At 40.6% G+C, this 19,496-nt stretch overlaps 1 protein-coding gene across 8 annotated transcripts in view; it reads right to left on the bottom strand.

Moving 5' to 3' along the window:
- GMEB1 (glucocorticoid modulatory element binding protein 1) overlaps window positions 1–19,496 on the bottom strand; it is a 36,493-nt gene that overhangs the window by 16,337 nt on the left and 660 nt on the right. For 2 of the 8 annotated variants that reach the window (XM_058304783.2, XM_058304782.2), the window contains exons 2-5: window positions 13,241–13,398; window positions 4,893–4,975; window positions 4,060–4,184; window positions 2,960–3,063 (exon numbers count right to left, since the gene is read on the bottom strand). In XM_058304783.2, coding sequence (XP_058160766.1) covers window positions 2,960–3,063; window positions 4,060–4,184; window positions 4,893–4,975; window positions 13,241–13,368 — 440 coding nt within the window. In that variant the 5' untranslated portion in view covers window positions 13,369–13,398. Of the gene's footprint in view, window positions 1–2,959; window positions 3,064–4,059; window positions 4,185–4,892; window positions 5,006–13,240; window positions 13,399–19,496 lie in introns of all 8 variants that reach the window. The other 6 variants (XM_058304780.2, XM_004455673.4, XM_058304784.2 and 3 more) reach the window with 3 other exon arrangements.

Raw genomic sequence — 19,496 nt, forward strand, 5'->3', positions numbered from 1 at the left:
GTTCCCAGTGCCTCCTAAAGAAGACAAGCAAGACAGGGAGTTGACACAACTAGCTGACACGATAAGCGACACAACAAGATGATGCAATGAAGAGACGTGATGAGGAAACACAATGAGAGACACAACAAGGGAGAAGTGGAGATTGTTCAAGCCAGTGGTGCCTCCCTCCTACATGAGAGGTCCCGGGTTGGTTCCCGGTGCCTCCTAAAAAGAAGACAAGCACATAATAAACAGCCACAGAGAGCAGACAGCAAGCAAAAACAAGGATGGGGGAAGAAATAAATAAATAAAATAAGTCTTTAAAAAAAGAAGGAAGAGGAGGGGAGGGAGGAAGGGGAGAAGAAGAAGAGAGTAGATTAGAGGTTACCAGAGGATGGGGAGAGGGGAAAAGGGGGAATTTTTGCTTGGTGGGTATAGAGTATTTATAAATAAAAATCAATAATAAAAAATCTTACAACAGAGATAATATCAATGTTTTGGCATATTTTCTTCCACAAAGTTTTACTTACATGTATGTGTGCTGTTAACACAACTAAAATCATACTGTTTAATTTTATATTTTGTTTACTTTCTTTATATTGCATCATAAGCATTTTCCATGTAAAAGTTCTTCAGAAATATTTTAATGACTGCATAATATCCCATAATATACATATATATATTTAGAAAAGCCATAATTTACTTTCGATGTTCCTTGACTGTTCATCAAGGCATACTGCAATTTTCACCATAATAAATAATACTGTAATTAACATCTTTATGCTTGAATCTCTAGAAGTACTATAAATTATTTATTGGACAGATTCTTTAGAAAGAATTAAATGCTTTCTGAACAGTCCAAGGTTGACTTATGGCTGACAGAACACTTGGAGAGAGAGGCCTAGCAGTCTCAGCTGTTCCAGCTGTCCCAGCCCCAGGTGACTTAGCCCAGAACAGAGGAACCAACCAGCCAATCCACAGAATTTTGAGTTTGTTTTAAATCACTGAATTTGAGGGTGTTTTTTAATGCAACAAGAGCTAGCTTATACACATGCCTACATCTAATTTCAATTGAGAGGGAGCCATGGTTTTTTGAAGAGCCTTAATGACTACCTCAATATTAAATCTTTATATGTTAAATAAATAAAAATTAATTTTTAATTAAAAAATATATAAATAAATAAAAATAATTAAAATGACAAAGAGTAAGATGTTTTTAAGGCTCTTAAAAACTTAATTCTTCACCATATTTTTGAAATTTTCTATCAACAGATGATTACTCAAGGAATACCAACTAATGTTATTCTTTATCTGAGGGAAAAGATTACAATGGAAAACTTGATGCAAAAGGGTGGAAGGCACTGTACAACTGTCATTTATTAATAGCACACTTCTACTTTACCCATTCACTAATTTGTCAGCCTATACTTCTCCATGGTTGTCATGCTTCCGTAGCACCTGGCATAGACCTGCCTCTGCTTGGGGTGTCAAGCAGGACTGTCATCTACTTCTGGGTTTTTCTGCCCAGAGATGATTCCACCCAATAACCAATGTTGGCAAGAGTTAAAATTAACTCAGTCTGGGAAGTGGATGTGGCTCAATCAATTAGGCTCCCATCTGTCATATGGGAACCCTGGATTCGCTTCCCAGGGCCTCCTTATGAAGGCAAGCTGGCCACGCCCATGTAGAGCTGACAGCCGGCACCCGTCTGAGAGCTGGCGCAGCAAGATGACAAGAAAGGGAGACAAGCAGACATAGAAGAACGTGCAGCGAATGGATACAGAGAGCAGACAGCAAGCAAGCAGAGGGGAGGGATAAATAAATTAAAATAAATCTTTTTTTTTAAAGATTTATTTATTTATTTATTTATTTCTCTCCCCTCCTCCCCACCCCAGTTGTCTGTTCTCCGTGTCTGTTTGCTGTGTCTTGTTTCTTTGTCCTCTGACAGCTTCTGTTGTTGTAAGTGGCATGGGAATCTGTGTCTCTTTTTGTTGAGTCATCTTGTTGTGTCAGCTCTCCATGTGGGTGGCACCATTCTTAGGCAGGCTGCACTTTCTTTCGCGCTGGGCGGCTCTCCTTATGGGCGCACTCCTTGAGCGTGGGGCGGCTCTCCTTATGGGTTGCACTCCTTGCGCGTGGGGCTCCCCTATGCGGGGGACACCCCTGCGTGGCAGGGTACTCCTTGCGCGCATCAGCGCTGCGCATGGGCCAGCTCCACATGGGTCAAAGAGGCCCGGGGTTTGAACCACGGACCTCCCATGTGGTAGACGGATGCCCTATCCACTGGGCCAAGTCCGCTTCCCTAAAATAAATCTTAAAAAAAAAAAATTAACTCAGTCTTCCTTCATTCCCTGGTATTCTAAGAACAAGTTGGGAAGCAGATGGCTCAAGCAATTGGGCTCCCGTCTACCATATAACAGGTCCAGGGTTCGATACCCAGGGTGAAGGCAAGCTGGCCCGTGTGGTGAGCTGGCCCACGCAGAGTGCTGCCCTGCACAGCAGTGCTGCCCCGTGCAGGAGTGCTGGCCCACACGGAGAGCTGGCACAGCAAGATGACACAAGAAAAAGAGACACAGAGGAGAGATAATAAGAGATGCAGCAGACCAGGAACCTGAGGTCACGTAAGAGAATAATCACCTCTTTCCCACTCCGGAATGTCCCAGGATCAATTCCCAGAGCTGCCTAATGAGAATATAAACAGACACAGAAGAACACACATCGAATGGAAAGAGAGAGCAGACAATGGAGGGAGGGGGGAGAAATAAATAAATCTTTAAAAAAAAAAAAGAACAAGGTGATGGTCAAATAATACATGGATTACTCAAGCCAATCCTTCAGACAGAATAAAAACCTCAAATTAAAGAAAAAAGACTAGAATAAAAACCTCAAATTAAAGAGAAAAGACTAGATTCTCTGGAACCTATTATGATTAAGTGCCCCAAGGGTCATTTAAAGGTATGTGCTTGCCGAAAGAACTTACCTGAGCATGATTCCACCCAGACGAATGGCTCTCTTCCAGTCCTTCAGAGTGGACTTGCCAGCTAGATGAACAAAATGCTTGGGGCTGATCAATTGATCATTGAACTAAAGTGGAAAGGAAAGTCCAAAATAATCCAATGTCAATTTAGCCAGGCCAAAATGGAAAAGAGAAGATAACTCTACTTTTTATGTACAAAGATACCCAGGTAACATTCTAAGTCACAGTACTGTATTATCCAGCTTCCTGCTCTATTATGCCACAGAAGATGATCCTCTCCTAAGCACAGTGCCCTTTCCTGGTACAAAGCTACAGATGACAGGAAGAAGAACATAGATGAATCTATTGATCAGCTTCAAGAATCTATTTATGACCTGAATCAGGTAGTTGGATCCAGTGTTACAAAGGCTGTTCACATAAACTCAAGTTATCTATCCAGCTCTATTACAAAATTCAGGATGTGGTAGAAAGGACAAGTGTGGCAGAAACCAATAGCACTGCAGAGCCTCAAAACTCGGGAATCCTTGATGATCTAGTATGATGCCCCTGATGGTGACTATTATCTAGGGATACACCAATGGAGACAGAACGAACAACCATTCCACATTGTGCATTCATGAAGATTATTTTTATTTTATCAGTAATAATTTTTAATATACTCTACCACAATGCAAATGAGTGCAAGGCATTTTATATATATTATCTTATTTAACCCCCTAATATATATGATTATTCTAGCATTATATACATATGATCATTCCCATTTTAACATAAGAGGCTCTGAAATATTAAATAACTTAATCAAGGTCACTCAGGTAGTCAGTGAGAGAAACGGAACTCCATTCATTCATTCAACGTATAATTACTGATCACCTACTATATGACAGACACCATTCTAGGTACTAGGGATATACTGGTGAATAAGACAGACAAGTTTCCTGCTCTCGCAGAACTTGAACCCAGAGGGACTTGAACCTGGGCAGTTTCACTCCAAAGTCCCTATTTGTTCTACTGTGAAACATGGGACTGTAGCCACAGAAAATAAATAATAAATGAATAAATAAATACTAAAAGAGACCCCAGCAAGGAGAGAAGACAATTACCTTGACACACTTCACATTTATTCCTGGACATACAAACTTCTTCCAGAGGAGGATGGCTTTGCTCTCCCCACAAGTTATGGGGTAAGCAATTTCCATATCCTCATTTGCTTCTATAGTGCTTGCATCTGAAAATGGAAAAAATATCTGTTATTTATTGAACAACTCTTGCCCAAAGCTTAAATTAAAAAATCTATAGTCTCTCAGTTCCTCTGAGGGACGAACAGTTTATACTTGCTGGTACTGTTCAGGAATCCTCTGGAAGAAGCTTGACATAATAGCTATCTCTTATCAAGCTCCCATAAACGCCAGACACTGTGCTATATGTTTTAAATGCATTGTTTAATTTTACAACAGTCCTATAAGGCAGTGATTATTTCCTCTGTTTTACATACAAGCATGTGGGACTCAGAAAGGTGAAGTGATTTTCCCAAGGACACTCAGCTAAGAAGCGAGAAAGTAGGATTCAAACTGAGGTCTAACTTTCAAGACCTTTTTCTTTCCGATGACTGCCTTCCAATCAACACATTGTTTGTCTTCCTGAGCAACTTCCCTAATGACAGGGGTCAACCTGGAGGCTTGAGTTTCTTTGTGAGATTTTTATGGAAGAAAACTCTTTTCCACAACCCTAGCAAATTGATGTTAAACAACTATTATCAACTGACAACCCTATCAGTGGTGTCTCTAGATATACCACCCTCAAACTGATGGCTACAGCATTGATAAGGCACACTGGGTGAGGTCAGGTGAGGGCACCTGGACATAAAGCACAAAAGGCAAGAAATCTCAACCAAGGAAGCTAAAGTCAAAAGTACCAAATAAGAAAAAAGACTTACCAATCCCTTCTTCAATTTTATGTATCGTGTGAGTTTCTACTGCCACAACTGCTGTGTTGTTCTCCGACCCCGTTTCATAAATCCTGTTGTAAAAGTGTCCATCGATAAACAAACTACATAAATCATGAAAAAATTAATATTCACAGCATAGGGTTAATACAACTGTTTTAATCTATCCCATAAGGAATAAAATAATACTTTTATAACTCTACAAAAATGTTAGGGCTTTGACTAGTTTTCCTTTGTATTTAAACTCCAAGCTGTCCAGGACTGCTTAGCAGCTACTACCATGGAAATGAATCAACAACTTTCCTCACCTCAAAGGAAAGTAATTACTCTCTTGCTACTGTATTTATACCACTACTTGCTACTGTATTACAAAAGACTTCAAATGCTCAAGACATGTAGTGTTCCTTAAAGTAAAAGACTAAATTTCTTTATAGAATTACCCTGACAAGACTAAAAGTAATGCCACTAGACAGTTCAAGACAGTAAGAAACTTGAAAAGTAATAATATGTTGTTGACCATAAAAGGTGGTGTCCCTTGTTACAATCTAGGCACTTTAAAAGTGTTTTTAGCCTTTGGCCATCTTTCTGTGCCACCACAATGGTGCGCATGAACGTCCTGGCTGATGCTCTTAAGAGCATCAACAATGCCAAGAAAAGAGTCAAACACCAGGTTCTAATCAGGCCGTGCTCCAAAGTCATCATCAGGTTTGTTTCTAACTATCATGATGAAACATGGTTATATTGGCAAATTTGAAATAACTGATGATCACAGAGCTGGGAAAATTGTTGTGAACCTCACAGGGAGGTTAAACAAGTGTGGAGTGATTAGTCCCAGATTTGAATTGCAACTAAAAGATCTAGAAAAATGGCAGAATAATCTGCTCCCATTCCATCAGTTTGGTTTCATTGTATTGACAACCTCAGCTGGCATCATGGACCACTAGGAAGCAAGGCAAAAACACACAGGAGGAAAAATCCTGGGATTCTTTTTCTAGGGATGTAAAACATACATTCAAATAAAATGCCTCCATGGGGAAAAAAAAAGTATTCTTAGCATGTTAGCACTTTTTATGGCACCATAACCAAACTATTAATATGAGCAGAGCCTAGTGAAAGAAAAGTAAGAAAGAGACCATGCCCAAAGTAGCTAGCAGTAACTAACGGCACCACAGTAAGGAAAGGTTATATAACCCAGGTCACTCCAAAATGTCTCTACAGTCTAAGAAATGGTCTCAGATCACCTACCATGATAATTTCTATTATAAGTCTAAAGTGTTAATTATTACACTTTGTTAGTTGAAAGCACTGCCTGAATAATCTCCTTTGCCTCAATGGCCACCCACCTCCAAGGTGACTCCTCTAGCATAGAACCCCCTTCTGAATTTAATTTCACACCAGGATGCAGTTAAATGCTAAGTGAATAAATACACTTGGATGTCCCATAGACTTTGTTGAATTCAGTATGTCTAAAATAACCACATTATCTTCCCTCTTCACCCCTCAAACTACTCTTTTTCTTGCTATACTTCCCATCCTTGTTAATGGCACCACCAAACACACTGCAGCCAAAGATAGAGGCCTGGGAATTATACTAGATTTCTCCCTCTTCTTCCTCCTTAAACCCTACATAGTAAGTCACCAAATTCTGGCAGATGCATCTTTAACTTCAACTACCCTCCCTGTCTCCATCACCACTGCTACTGCCTTAATTCAGGCATCATCATCTCTAATATGGACTAGCCTTCTTGCATCTAACCTATCTTCTATACTTCCAGTAGAGCAATACAGTAACTCCCTCCTTAAAACCTTCAAAACCTCTCTCCTCACTGTTAAAATAAACCCCAAATGGTTAATATGATACTTAAGCCCCTCCAAGATCTGGCCCTTGGTTTCAACTCTCCCCAAGCCCTATCCTACAATCCAAGCCCAGGTCAAACCAAAATGCCATCTTCTCTCACCTTCTATCTTTGTTCTACTTCTCCCTCTGCCAGGAATATCCTTTCCCATCTATCTGTTTTGGAATAAGTAGCCTCTATGATGCTTTTTCTACTTCTTCTATCCCAGTCCCTCCAGTATAATGACCCACTTCCTCCTTTGTACCCCAAATATACTTTGGGTTTTTGTCATAATACCTATAACACTTAATGCTACATAATTGTTTGCCTGTCTGTCTCCTCTGGGGCATATATAAGAAAGCAGAAATTGTTTTATTTATTTCCTCAATTTTAAATGCCTATCACATAGCATACTGACTGGGACATGGCATAACACCCAATAAATGGCTGTTCAATGAATGGCTGTGATGAATATGAATAACCATCACTTCAAGTAAAATTAGTAAACTCATTCTAAATTGACAAATATTATGAAAAGTTTCTTAAGAGTATAAATTCTCATTTATACACAATTTCAACAACCAGTAAATTGTACTTTGGAGTAGAAAATAGGGGGCATAGTCCAATATTTTCATGAATAAACAAGATTTTATCAGGGGGATATTTTCTAAAGTAACTCAGGGTAATAATGTAAATATTCTATATCTACTACAGCTACAATCAAAAATAATAAAATAAGTTCAAAATGTTAACAAGGCGTAAGATACTGGCATACCTTATGACTCATCAAAAGAAAAGCAAAATTACATTTACTACAGCTTTCAAAATGTTTAGTTTATTGTATTAAATATTTTTTTGAAAACTTATAATTCATATATAACTAAATTTTTTTAATCCAGAATGTTAAGGAAAGATATTCTGATTGAATATTGGATTAAAAATTAGGATTCTCAAAAAAATGAATATTATTACAGAAAATAAGGGGTGCCCTACTGAGCTGAAGGAGTTAATACATCTTCCTAATATCTTAAACTTTCTACTCGGGAGGGATATGGGCATTAAAGGGAAAGTAGGGTCACTATTCCTCAAACTGAGCTATTCTATTACATTTGAACTGGATTTCATCTACAGAAAAATAAAGTCAGTCAGCACTTTGAATAGCCTAACCGTAGTAATAAAGTCACCATACCCTGATCTCATTATGTTAAAAACTCTATATCATTTCAAAATGAGCTGGAAAGCCAAGAATGGTAATGGAATCCTAGTTCCTTCACTCCTCCTAGGAATTTTTTTAGCTTGGTATAAAAGAGATTTTATTTGAAAAAAAAACTAACAACTATTTTTTTTAAAGAAAGCATATCCTGAGCAAGTTTTCCTTCTCAAAAACTTTACATATATCCCTCAGTATCTACATTAAAAACTTTTTTAAAAAGTTAAATGTAGACATAATTTAAAGTCAATCTAGTTTTGAAACGAAAATACTACCTTTTTTTTTAAAGATTTAATTTTTTAAAAAAAATTTTCTCCCTCCTGCCCCCACCAGTTGTTTGTTCTCTGTGTTCATTCGTTGTGTGTTCTTCTGTGTCCACTTGTATTCTTGTCAGCAGCACTTGGAATCTGTGTCTCATTTTTGTTGAGTCATCTTGCTGCGTCAGCTCTCCGTGTGTGCGGCGCCATTCCTGGGCAGGCTGCACTTTTTTCCTGCTGGGCGGCTTTCCTTATGGGGTGCACTCCTTGCGTATGGAGCTCCCCTACACAGGGGACACCCCTTGCACACATCAGCACTGCTCATGGGCCAGTTCATCACACGGGTCAGGAGGCCCTGGGTTTGAACCTTGGACCTCCCATGTGGTAGGTGGACGCCCTATCTGTTGGGCCAAATCCTTTTCCCTGAAAATACTACCTTATACAATGTGTCACATTCTATGTATTCTTATCAAGAAACTGTTACCAGACTGTCTACTTTTGCTTCATAATGTACTCCTGAAAATGTGTAAAATGTCATATATAAAAAAGTAAAAAGACATACAAGGTGAGTTCTGTACACTGAAATCTAAAGTATTTATATAAAATTTCTGATTACTTTTTTAAAAATTTATTTTTATTTCTTGCCCTTTTGTATATAATCTTCACCACCATATTCCCAGTATTTCATATATTTCATACTCCCAACATACAAACACGTTCTTTGTTTGATTTTTTCCTTCATACTTGAACTTAACAGCTAGTCAAATAAAGCATGGCTGAGACTGAAAACTAGCACCTGATGACTTCCATCTTTTGTCTCCAGTACGTTAAACTTGTGGGACCTGTACATCTTATCACTGTATGAATATTTTTGTTTCCCACTTATCTTTATAAAATAAGGTTAAAATGCAATAAAATATTGAAGTAATTAGACAATACTACCACAGAAATCAACTATCAATTGTCAAGCATCTCAAAATGCCGTATCTCAAAATGCTTACTCACTAGCTCAAGCACTAAATTCAGCATGTGAACAGTGGCTTGGGGAGTCAGTATATGTTGTACAAAGATATGTATAGCTAATCAAGCAACCAGAAGTTTCCAGAAAAGGCAAAATCTTAGGAAAACAAAAGAGACAGACAAAACAAAATAAATGGAACTAAATCTTCAAAAGAACTAAGTCTGTAAATAACAGTTCTTTCTGTCTCTACTAGGGATAAAACAAGTGACAATTGGAGTACTTTAGCAAAGAGAAGAAATGGTGCTCCATGAGAAAATAAAGCTGCCAAGAAGTCCTTTATTTCCTCTTTATTGTGGGTTGAATTGTGTCCCATCAAAAGACATGTTCAATGTCTAACCACCAGTCCCATGAATGTTAACTTATTTGAAAATAGGATCATTTCAGCTGGAATTAATTAAGTTAAAATGAGGTCATACTGTAGTATGGTGGGCCCTTAATCCAATATTACTGGTGTCCTTAAAAGAAGGGAAGAAGAGGGAAGCGGATATGACTCAAGCATTTGGGTGCCTGCCTACCACATGGGAGGTCTCATTTGGTTCCTGGTGCCTCCTAAGGAGGATGAGCAGGAGAGCAAGCTGACACGATGGGCCGACACAGTGAGCTGATGCAACAAGCTGATGCAACAAGGAGACACAAGGAAACACAATGAGAGAAAGAAGCAGGGAGCTGAGGTGGCTCAAATGATTGGCGCCTCCCTCCCACATGGAAGGTTTCAGGTTCAGTTCCTGGTGCCTCCTTAAAAGAAGAGAAGCAGACACAGAGTGCACACAACAAAAAGACACAAAGACAAGACAGCGAGCTCAGAAATAAATAAATAAAATAAATCTAAAAAAAAAATTAGAAAAAAAAGGGGGATAAGAGAGACAATGTCATGTGACAATAGAAATAAGAACAAAGGCCATGTGGAGATGGAGGCAGAGATAGGAGTGATGCATCTACAAGTCTAGGAATGTCAAGAATTGACAGATAACACCAGAAGCTAGAAGAGGCTGGAAAGGATTCTCCCCTACAAGTTTCAGAAGGAGGACGGCCCTGCCAACACCTCCACTTTGTACTTCTAGCCTCCAGACATGTATGTGATTTTAAGTCAGCCCTAGGAAACTGATACACTCTCCTCATGTACCAAAGGGTAACATCTGCAAATGTGTGTATATGTCTGTAACAAACAAAAATTTCAAATACGTGTATATAAATAAGCATACATCAAGAATAATTTATATAAACTTTCCTTTTAGATCTTAGAATATTTCCTTCATGCTTAACAATATTCAGAAATGTCAGCAAATTGAGGTTATATTTAAAAAAAGAAAAAACTATTGGGAGTGGACATGGCTTAAGCAGTTGAACATCTGCCTCCCATATGGGAAAGTCTCGGGTCCGGTTCCTGGTGCCTCCTAAAGACAAATAATGAGCAGACAACAAGGAGAAACAATGAGCAAAGACAATGAGCAAGACAACGAGCGAACAACTGAAAGCAGGAGGATTGCATCCAGTATCCATGTGGAATCTGAGCCTCCTCCTGACATAGAGGTGCAACAGACACAACCAATCCAAGGCCCACAGAGAAAAGGTGGCACTGGAATGGGAAAAGTGGACATGGTGGCTGATGGATATGGGGAATGGCAGGAAGAGATGAGATGTGGAGGTGCCTTTGGGACTTGGAGTTGCCCTGGATGGTGCTTCAGGGGCAATCACCGGACATTGTAAATCCTCCCAGGGCCCACTGGATGGAATGTGGGAGAGTATGGGCCATGATGTGGACCATTGACCATGAGGTGCAGAGATGCCCAGAGATGTACTTACCAAATGCAATGGATGTGTCATGATGAAGGGAGTGAGTGTTGCTGGTGGGGGAGTGGTGGGGTGGGGGTGGTGGGGTTGAATGGGACCTCATATAATTTTTTTTTAATGTAATATTTTTACAAAATCAATAATAAAAAAAAAAAAAGACAACGAGTGAATAGATGAGGGAGCCATGGGGAGCAGGGGGCAACTATAAAGAAAAAGTCTTATCTTTAAAAAAAAATTTTAAGGAGGTACTGGGGACTTAACTCAGGACTTCATACATGTGAAGCAGGTGCTCAACCACTGAGCTACACCTGCTCCGCTATAGATAGATATTAACGTCTAGGATTTGCTTCAAAAAAATTTAGAAGTAGGTAAATGTAGAGAAGAAACAAGACATGCCATGTGTTGATAACTGTTGAAGCTCGGTGATGGGTACTTAAATGGGGTTCATTATACTATTTTCTTCATTTTTGTGTATATTTGAAAGTGTCTATGCTAAAAAGTTATAAAAATTACCATGAGAGGTTATTCATTCTCTTTTTCCATAAGTGTTTAAGACAAGGTACATTACTTACTAGATTAGAATTAGATTATGTGTTTGCCCAGAATCATTTCTAATCTTATGAAGAAATCTTTTATACATACCCCAAGATAGAATAAATATGCCCCTTTCCTCTGAAGATCTAATTTTTATTTACTTTTTAAGACCTTTTTCAAATCTCATCTCTTCTTTCAAATTCATAGGAACCTCTCATCTCCAAAGAACTTTCTAACCATGCCATTCAGTATTCCTTAGATTGTCATGTTAATGATCTTTTTGCTTATACACACACACACACACATATATACACACACACACACACACATATATACATATTTTGGTTTTGGTTTTTACAACTAGACTGAAGCTCCATGATGGCAGAGCCATGCAAAGTTATTTCGTTTTTGTTTTCGTTTTATTTTTCCTATAGAATTTTTTTTAAAGATTTATTGATTTATTTATTTCCCCACCCCCACCCCCAGTTGTCTTCTCTCTGTGTGTTCTTCTGTGACCACTTCTATCTTTATCAGTGGCACTGGGAATCTGTGTCTTGTTTTGTTGCGTCATCTTGTGTCAGCTCTCCATGTGGGTGGGGCCATTCCTGGACAGGCTACATTTCTTTCGTGCTGGGTGGCTCTCCTTACGGGGTGCACTCCTTGCACATGGGGCTCCCCTACCCAGGGGACACCCCTGTGTGGCAGGGCACTCCTTGCATGCATCAGCACTGCACATGGGCCAGTTCTACACAGGTCAAGGGGGCCTGGGGTTTGAACCGCGGACCTCCCATGTGGTAGCCGGACACCCTATCCATTGGGCCAAGTCCACTTCCCGATGCAATGTATTTCTTCCAACACCTTAATAATATGTTATAGTAGGTGGTTGATACAGTTTTTGATAGACTAAACTTTTTTTTTTTGAAGATTTATTTTTTATTTATTTCTCTCCCCTTCCCCCTTCTCCCCCTGCCTGTTGTCTGCTCTCTGTATCCATTCGCTTTGTGTTCGTCTGCATCTGCTTGCATTCTTATCAGTGGTACCGGGAATCTGTCTCTTTTTGTTGTGTCATCTTTCTGCATCAGCTCTCTGTTGTGCGGCGCCACTCCTGGGCAGGCTGTGCTTTTTTTGCGTGAGGATGCTCTCCTTGCAGGGCACACTCCTTGCACATGGGGCTCCCATATGCGGGGGACACCCCTGCGTGGCACGGCACTCCTTGCACACATCAGCACTGCACGTGGGCCAGCTCACCGCACGGGTCAGGAGGCCCTGGGTTTGAGCCCTGAACCTCCCATATGGTAGGTGGACACTATCAGTTGAGCCAAATGTGCTTCCCTGATAGACTAAACTTGATACTTTACCCATTCATGAAGGTCCAGAGAATTTTTGTAATTGTGTCACTAAATGTCCTCCAACTCTATACTATCATTTGGTAAACAAGTACCAAGACCTTGTGCTAAGTAGTATAGATAAATGAGTTCACAGTGAAAAGGAAGAGAGACAGAAACAAGGAAACACCTCACTGTTAAAGTAACAGAATGAAGAATATAGAATACATTATAGAGATTAAAATTTAGCCAGGTGTAAGAGATTGGCTAGAATGTTACGTCATGCTAAGCAAACATAAAGTTACAATTTCCCTACCCTTTTAACCTCCCAAACTTCTCAGAATATCCAAGTCTTTAGTCACTTACCCTTGTTGCACAGGCTGTAGCTGCAAAATCACTTGGGTTTTAGTATCTTCAGGGTTCTCCCCTTCATTTCCTTCAGTGGGTACCACGACTACATCCCCCACTGGGACACTCACTTCTGCATTAGCCATCTTTCACATGAAGTCAGATAGCTAGGGCTGCTGTCAGGAATAAGAAGTACCAGTAACTTTGTCTGACTTGAAAAGACTACAAGCATAGGAAAGACACAGCAATGACTGCCAATTCCAAGGGTACCCTGAAGATCATGGTCCTCTGGAAAGGGTAGGAACTGTGAGGAGGGACTGACGTAGACTCTGATCTTTCCAGAAATGCCTCAGGACTCACTTGCTATTGTTGGAGCTCTTAAGTATGCCTGATCTTTCCAGTGGTGTGCTGGAGCTAGTTATACCAGCTTGCGAGAACCGATTGTGTGGTCTCTTCTCAATTCTAAGTTCAGTGACATCAAGTTGGTAGCTTGTAATCAGCAATGCTGGGAGTATTTACACCACAGAAATTGGTAAATGCTACACATCAGAGGTTTTTTTCCCCCCAGAGAGGCAGTTTGCCAACACACCATCAGTTCCATACAAACAGTAAACGCTTATTTATTTTCTTGAGAACCAGCAACTACACCTTACCAAGTGCTCTGTCTTTTATAAGTACTTAATAAATATCTGACTGGACAAGCTGAACGGAAAGGGGAAGATGATTTGCATTATGTAGTTGCTTAATAAATGCTGAATCCAATTGCATGACCTCCCGAAACTGCTTAACACCTCTTTGCCCCAGACTGAATGGAAAGAGGATCTCACTTAGCATATCGCCCTTGCAGGGCTGTTGGGGAAACCAGTGTCCAACATCTTGTGCTCTTTGACTCTAAATTAACTCAAAGCATTGTCCCAATCTTAATGAAAACTTAGATCTCCAGGATATACTGCAGCTATCAGTCTTCACAGTTGAAAAGAAAGGGGAGATTCACTTAAGAGTGTATAGGTAAGAGTAACCTATTTACTTAAATATATGAAGATGTCTAAGACTACACCTGATTAGAGCAGCATATAATGGAAGAAGGCTTGAATATGTAACAGGCAGTCAGAAAATCTAATCCAAGTCTCAGCTCTGCCACAACATTTGCTTGCCTATAATACACATACTTATACGTGACACTCAAAAAGTTATTTCGCCCCAAAACATTTTTCTAGTCTTATGTGCAATGATAATATCCAAAGAAGCTTAAGCTTCAGCCATACCAACCACCCACTGAACCATGAACATATAATGTATTTTCAAGTTTCTGTGCCTTTGCTATTCCCTAAGCCTGAAATGACATTGTTGGGTTTTTTTCTGAAATGACTTTTATCTCTCAACTCCTTCTACCTTCAAGTCCCAGTTCAAAGGCCACTTCTCCAGGGAGCCACTCCCAAATCATTCCCTTTTCTACATTTCCCAGCCCTTGGTTTATAGCTCTCTTACAATATGTATCACACTGTGCTCTGTATTGCAGTTAACTGAACAGACATCTATCGCCATCAATGCACTGCATTCTCAGTGAGGACAGATGCTGTCTTAACTAAAAATCTTTGTGTTTCCCACAGCAGGCACTGACATATGTTGGTTCAGTTGATTTTGGTTTGCATCTGACCAAGTTAAAATTCCTCAGATTTGACTTCTATTTCTGCCCTTTACGATTCTCACATTCAAACTTTTTTTCCTGAATTCTATACCCACTACATCCAGCTGCCTCAAGGATGTCTTATAGGCCCCTTAGACTGAACTCATGTTCCCTACCAAACCTATGTCTCCTGTCTCAGTAAATAGTGTCACCCTCCACCCATTTTCTCAAGACAGAGACCAAGGAGGAAGATTTCCCCTCTTCTGTCTCTTTCTAAATCTAACTGACCACCAAATCCTATGCATTCAACCTCTATGTATTTCTTTTAACTATCCCCTCCTCTCTATCTTCACTGCCACTCCATACTCTGGGCCACAATGCTCTTGCACCTATATTTTTCCAGTTGCTCCTCATCAGTATCCTCATTTTTTATCTTGCTCTCTTCTAATTCATTCTGTAGGAGCAGCAAGAGAAACCTTATTACCTTAACTAAAGGTCACAGGCCATTCACCCACTTAAAATTCCTACAGTGGATTCCCACTGCTGTTAGAATAAAGTGAAAACACCTTAACATGGCTCACATCCTCCAAGTCTGACCCCTGACCCATCACTAGCCTCATTTCTGTTATTCCCCTCACATCTGGGTTCCTATCATTAAATTTTTTCCAGTTTCCCAAACATGCTATATTTCCTCACCTGAGTCTTCACACATGTTTTTTTCTACTTGGAATTCTCTTTCCCTTCCTCTTTGGCTAGTCTCTACTACCTTTTAGGATTTATTTCAAACATCACTTCCTGGGGGAGGTCTTATGTGACCTTCTTGACTAGGTTTAAGCCTGTGTCCTTGCTCCCTCAGTTCCTGCAGCACCTCTCGAATAAACATCATCCCATTTTGTCGGCGTCTCCCCACTAACTACATTCTGGGAAAGTAAGTTAGTTTCTCTTACTCAAGTTTTCCCATGCCTATCACACTGCCCAGCACATAGAAGGACTATAATAAATGGGATTTGAATATCAGACTTCTAGCTACAAAACTGCCTACTTGAACCTATCTTAGGTAACTTTCTGGTACACAGCTGGTATACAAGAAATGTTTATTCAATGAATGTTTTTCCTTACCATAAATGACTTCTAGAACTTCTATAGTTCTAATTTAGGGAATGTAAATTATCTTGGGTAGCTAAGTGACCCATCATTATAGTCAGTTGAACAAACATTTACTGAGTATCTACTCAACATCAGGAACAGAGTTAGGCTCTTTGGATACGAAAAGGGACTGTACCTGCTCTTAAGAAACTACAGAAGAGAAAGAGATGCATGACATTGTCATATACTAAAGGAAAAAAGTAACTGCAAGATATTACAGTAGGGGAGTGATGTAGCTCAAGTGGTTGAGTGCCTGCTTCCTATGTACAAGGTCCTGGGTTTTATCCCCAGTACCTCCTAAAAACAAAGAAACAAATGAAAAAACCAACTCTCATTGGGGAGCAGCTATAGCTCAGTGGTTGAGCACCTGCTTCCTGTGTATGAGATCTTGGGTTCAATTCCGGGTACCTCTTAAAAAAAAAAAGATATTACAGTGTACAATCTGAGCTTCTGCAAGTTAAAGAAACACAAAAATGTAAGGTGAATTAAAACAACAGTTAATATTTATTGGACACTCATTATGTGCCATGTACTGTTCTGTTACTATTTTAAAATATTTTAGGATAAATATGTAAATTTTAAAATATTTTTGAAATTTTAATTAATTTCAAAGAGGTACTACCTTGGCAGGTAGCAAACTTACGGTATTACTCCAATTTTTTTTTTTTTTAATTAGTAGCTTATAGCAGAGTGGGTGTAGCTCAGTGGTCGAGTGCTTGCCTTGCATGTAGGAGGTCCTGTTTTCAATTCCCGGTACCTTCTAAAAATATATATATATATATATATTTTTATATATATATATATTTTTATATATATATATATAGCTTAGGTAAATTAAAACCTTAGAAGGAAGCTTCTTCTAAGTGCAACCCTAAGTTGAGTCTCCTTTATAACATTCTGAATAAGTGGTTAACTATTCCTTCAGCAGAACTTTGTATTTTACTCCTTACCCCCCACCCCCACCCCACACACATACCTTGGAACCCAAAAGGAGTGTTCTGGCTACTCTTCTGAGAGTTTTATCAGAAGAGATAATTATAGTCATCTACAGTATGTCTCTCAGTGTCAGTCAGAGACATGGGTTGATTTAACATTACCATTCTTATATTCTTTAGAGAAACAAGATTGGGTTGAGTATCTCTTATTACCCTGAATACCAGATTCTTAGCATGTAATCTGAAACCAGCTCTACAGTCTTACATTGACTAAATACGAGGTCATCTCTTTGAGCTGACTGTAAACTAAAAAGTAGCTCTTGTTTATAGCAACAAAAACTCCTGAGGGAAGAAGAGTGAGTTTATCCTTTGGGTATTTCATGGAAGGAGACTTATTCATTGTGTAATCACAGAATACTGTAATTCTAGGAGAACATACATAAAGGAAATATGTCGAAGTTATGTGAAAAATAAGAATGATTTTGTAGTTATTATAAAAAATAAAAAAGGCACTTTGAAAGTGAGCATACTCAAATAAGCTAATGGAAAACTAAATAAATGATATCTGACCTACTCTGTATTCAATTTATTTTTTTGTGTTCTGAAAAACATTTGTTTAAAATATGGAAAGGTGTTATGTGTGAAGTAAACACAAGTATCACATGGCTGCAGGCACACCAGAGTTGAAAGTGACTAATAGAAATACCAGATTATTTTGAAATTTGATAATTCAAATTGTATTTATTCCACACTCTCCTGTAACCTTTGTAGACTGCAGTCTATTCTTCTGAGTGTTCTATTCTTAAGTTTTCAAGTTAAACTTTATTACTTGAAGCCAAAAGTTTTTCCTTTGTATTCCTCCTCATTCATTTAGTAGATGATCCAGAGACTACCAGATGTAATGATGCCATCAAAAAGGCTACAGAGAACCACTGTGAGGGAAATATACATAGTAAATGAAGTTCCAGATAAGTCAAAGGCTGCAGGTTACTATGTTAGATGCTTAGGGATGCAATGGAATAAAAGAGTTCTTTGAAGGGTTATTGCATTAGTGTTCGGAGGACTTCTGCTTAGGACAAGACCAAATTAGGGTCCAAGCTAACCTGGTTGAGTACTAGTCAAGGAGTTAGCTATGCAATACATGCTTTCTGGTAAATATGAAAAAGTCATCATTAAAGCCAAAAAACATTAAATATACATAATTGATATAAGTCTGACAAAGAGACACAGAACCATTTCATGAAAAACTGCAAAAGCACTTTTGTGACCATCAGCAGGTTAAGGGGGGGGGAGGGAGACACTAATCTGTGAGATTAGAATTATCTGACAGTCTCTTTCTCCAATCTTTCAGGGTAGAAAACCCCATTTCTTGATGCTGCCAAATAACACCAAGGCCCCCTTTATGTCTGCTAGGGTGTGGTTTTGTGACTTCCCTTACGCTGAGAGAATTCAGGCCTCCTCCTCTTCCCTGTATAACTAAGCTTTGCTCTGACCTCTGAGTTAGAGCTTGACGCACCTTATTATCTGTTTGGTAGATCACTCTCCAGGACCCTCAAGTAAGATTCTGCCCTCATCTCTTTTGTTCCTCAATTAGAGACATCTAGCCAATTCCCCTGTCATTTCCAAAACTGGGGGTACCCTAAGCTTCTTCCTCTGGTCTTCCCTTTAGCCCTTAAAAAGATGGGTTTCCCCATCTCCTCAGAAATGCCCCATTACCCTGTTCTCTACCTATACATCAGGAGGTACTCAAGTCTCTTTTTTTCACTCCCTCACATATCTTCGGGCTCTACTTCAGGAACCTTTGAGGTGTCTTCCTACTGCCCACTCATCTGTGGGAAGGCACAGGCCTGCTCAGTTTCCCTTGGAGCTCCTCTCCCTTATCCCCTACTCCCACTATCCAGGTCTTTCCCCACCCCTTCGGAAAAGCACCTGCCTCTTCCCCTCGACTGGGTGGTCGAGGCCTCGAAAGCGCCCGTCGGGAGAAGCTGGGACCCTCCTTTCCTCAGCAGAAGCCACTCTCTGCTCTATCTAGCTCCCCTGCCAAGGCTCCAAGGGTCTCCTCCAGGGCGGGCATCCGGTCTTCCCTATCCTTTCGGCTCCCCTCCCCACTGAGGGGGAACCCGCGCCTCTAACCGCTCCTCATCAAAGGGCCAGGTAGTCCTCAGACCACGCCTCTGGGGGTACCCCGGGCTCTCTCGACCCTTCGCCGGGCTCCTAGGCGCCCGGGCCTCCCAGTCCGGAGCCACTCCGGCCCCTTGGCCGAGGACTTCCGGGCCCCTTGGTCTGGGGGTGCCGAGGCCCCCCAGTGCCGGGCTCGCCGGCCCCCGCTACCCACGGCGGGGGGCCCGAGGCCCGGGAGCTGGATACCCAGCCGGGGCGGCGCGGCCAACCGCGCTGGGGGCGGCCCGGCGGCTCGGGCGGACCCAGCGGCAGCGTCCCCCCACCCCCCCGCGGCGCCGCGACGTCCGCTCGCTCCCCGGCGGCGGCGGCGGCACGCACAGGGCGTGGGGAGGCGCCCGCGGAGGCAGCAGCCCCCCGCCCCCTGCGCGCCCGCCCGCCCTCGCCG

This window comes from Dasypus novemcinctus, chromosome 9 (assembly GCF_030445035.2).
Source record: "Dasypus novemcinctus isolate mDasNov1 chromosome 9, mDasNov1.1.hap2, whole genome shotgun sequence".
Lineage (NCBI taxonomy): Eukaryota > Metazoa > Chordata > Mammalia > Cingulata > Dasypodidae > Dasypus > Dasypus novemcinctus.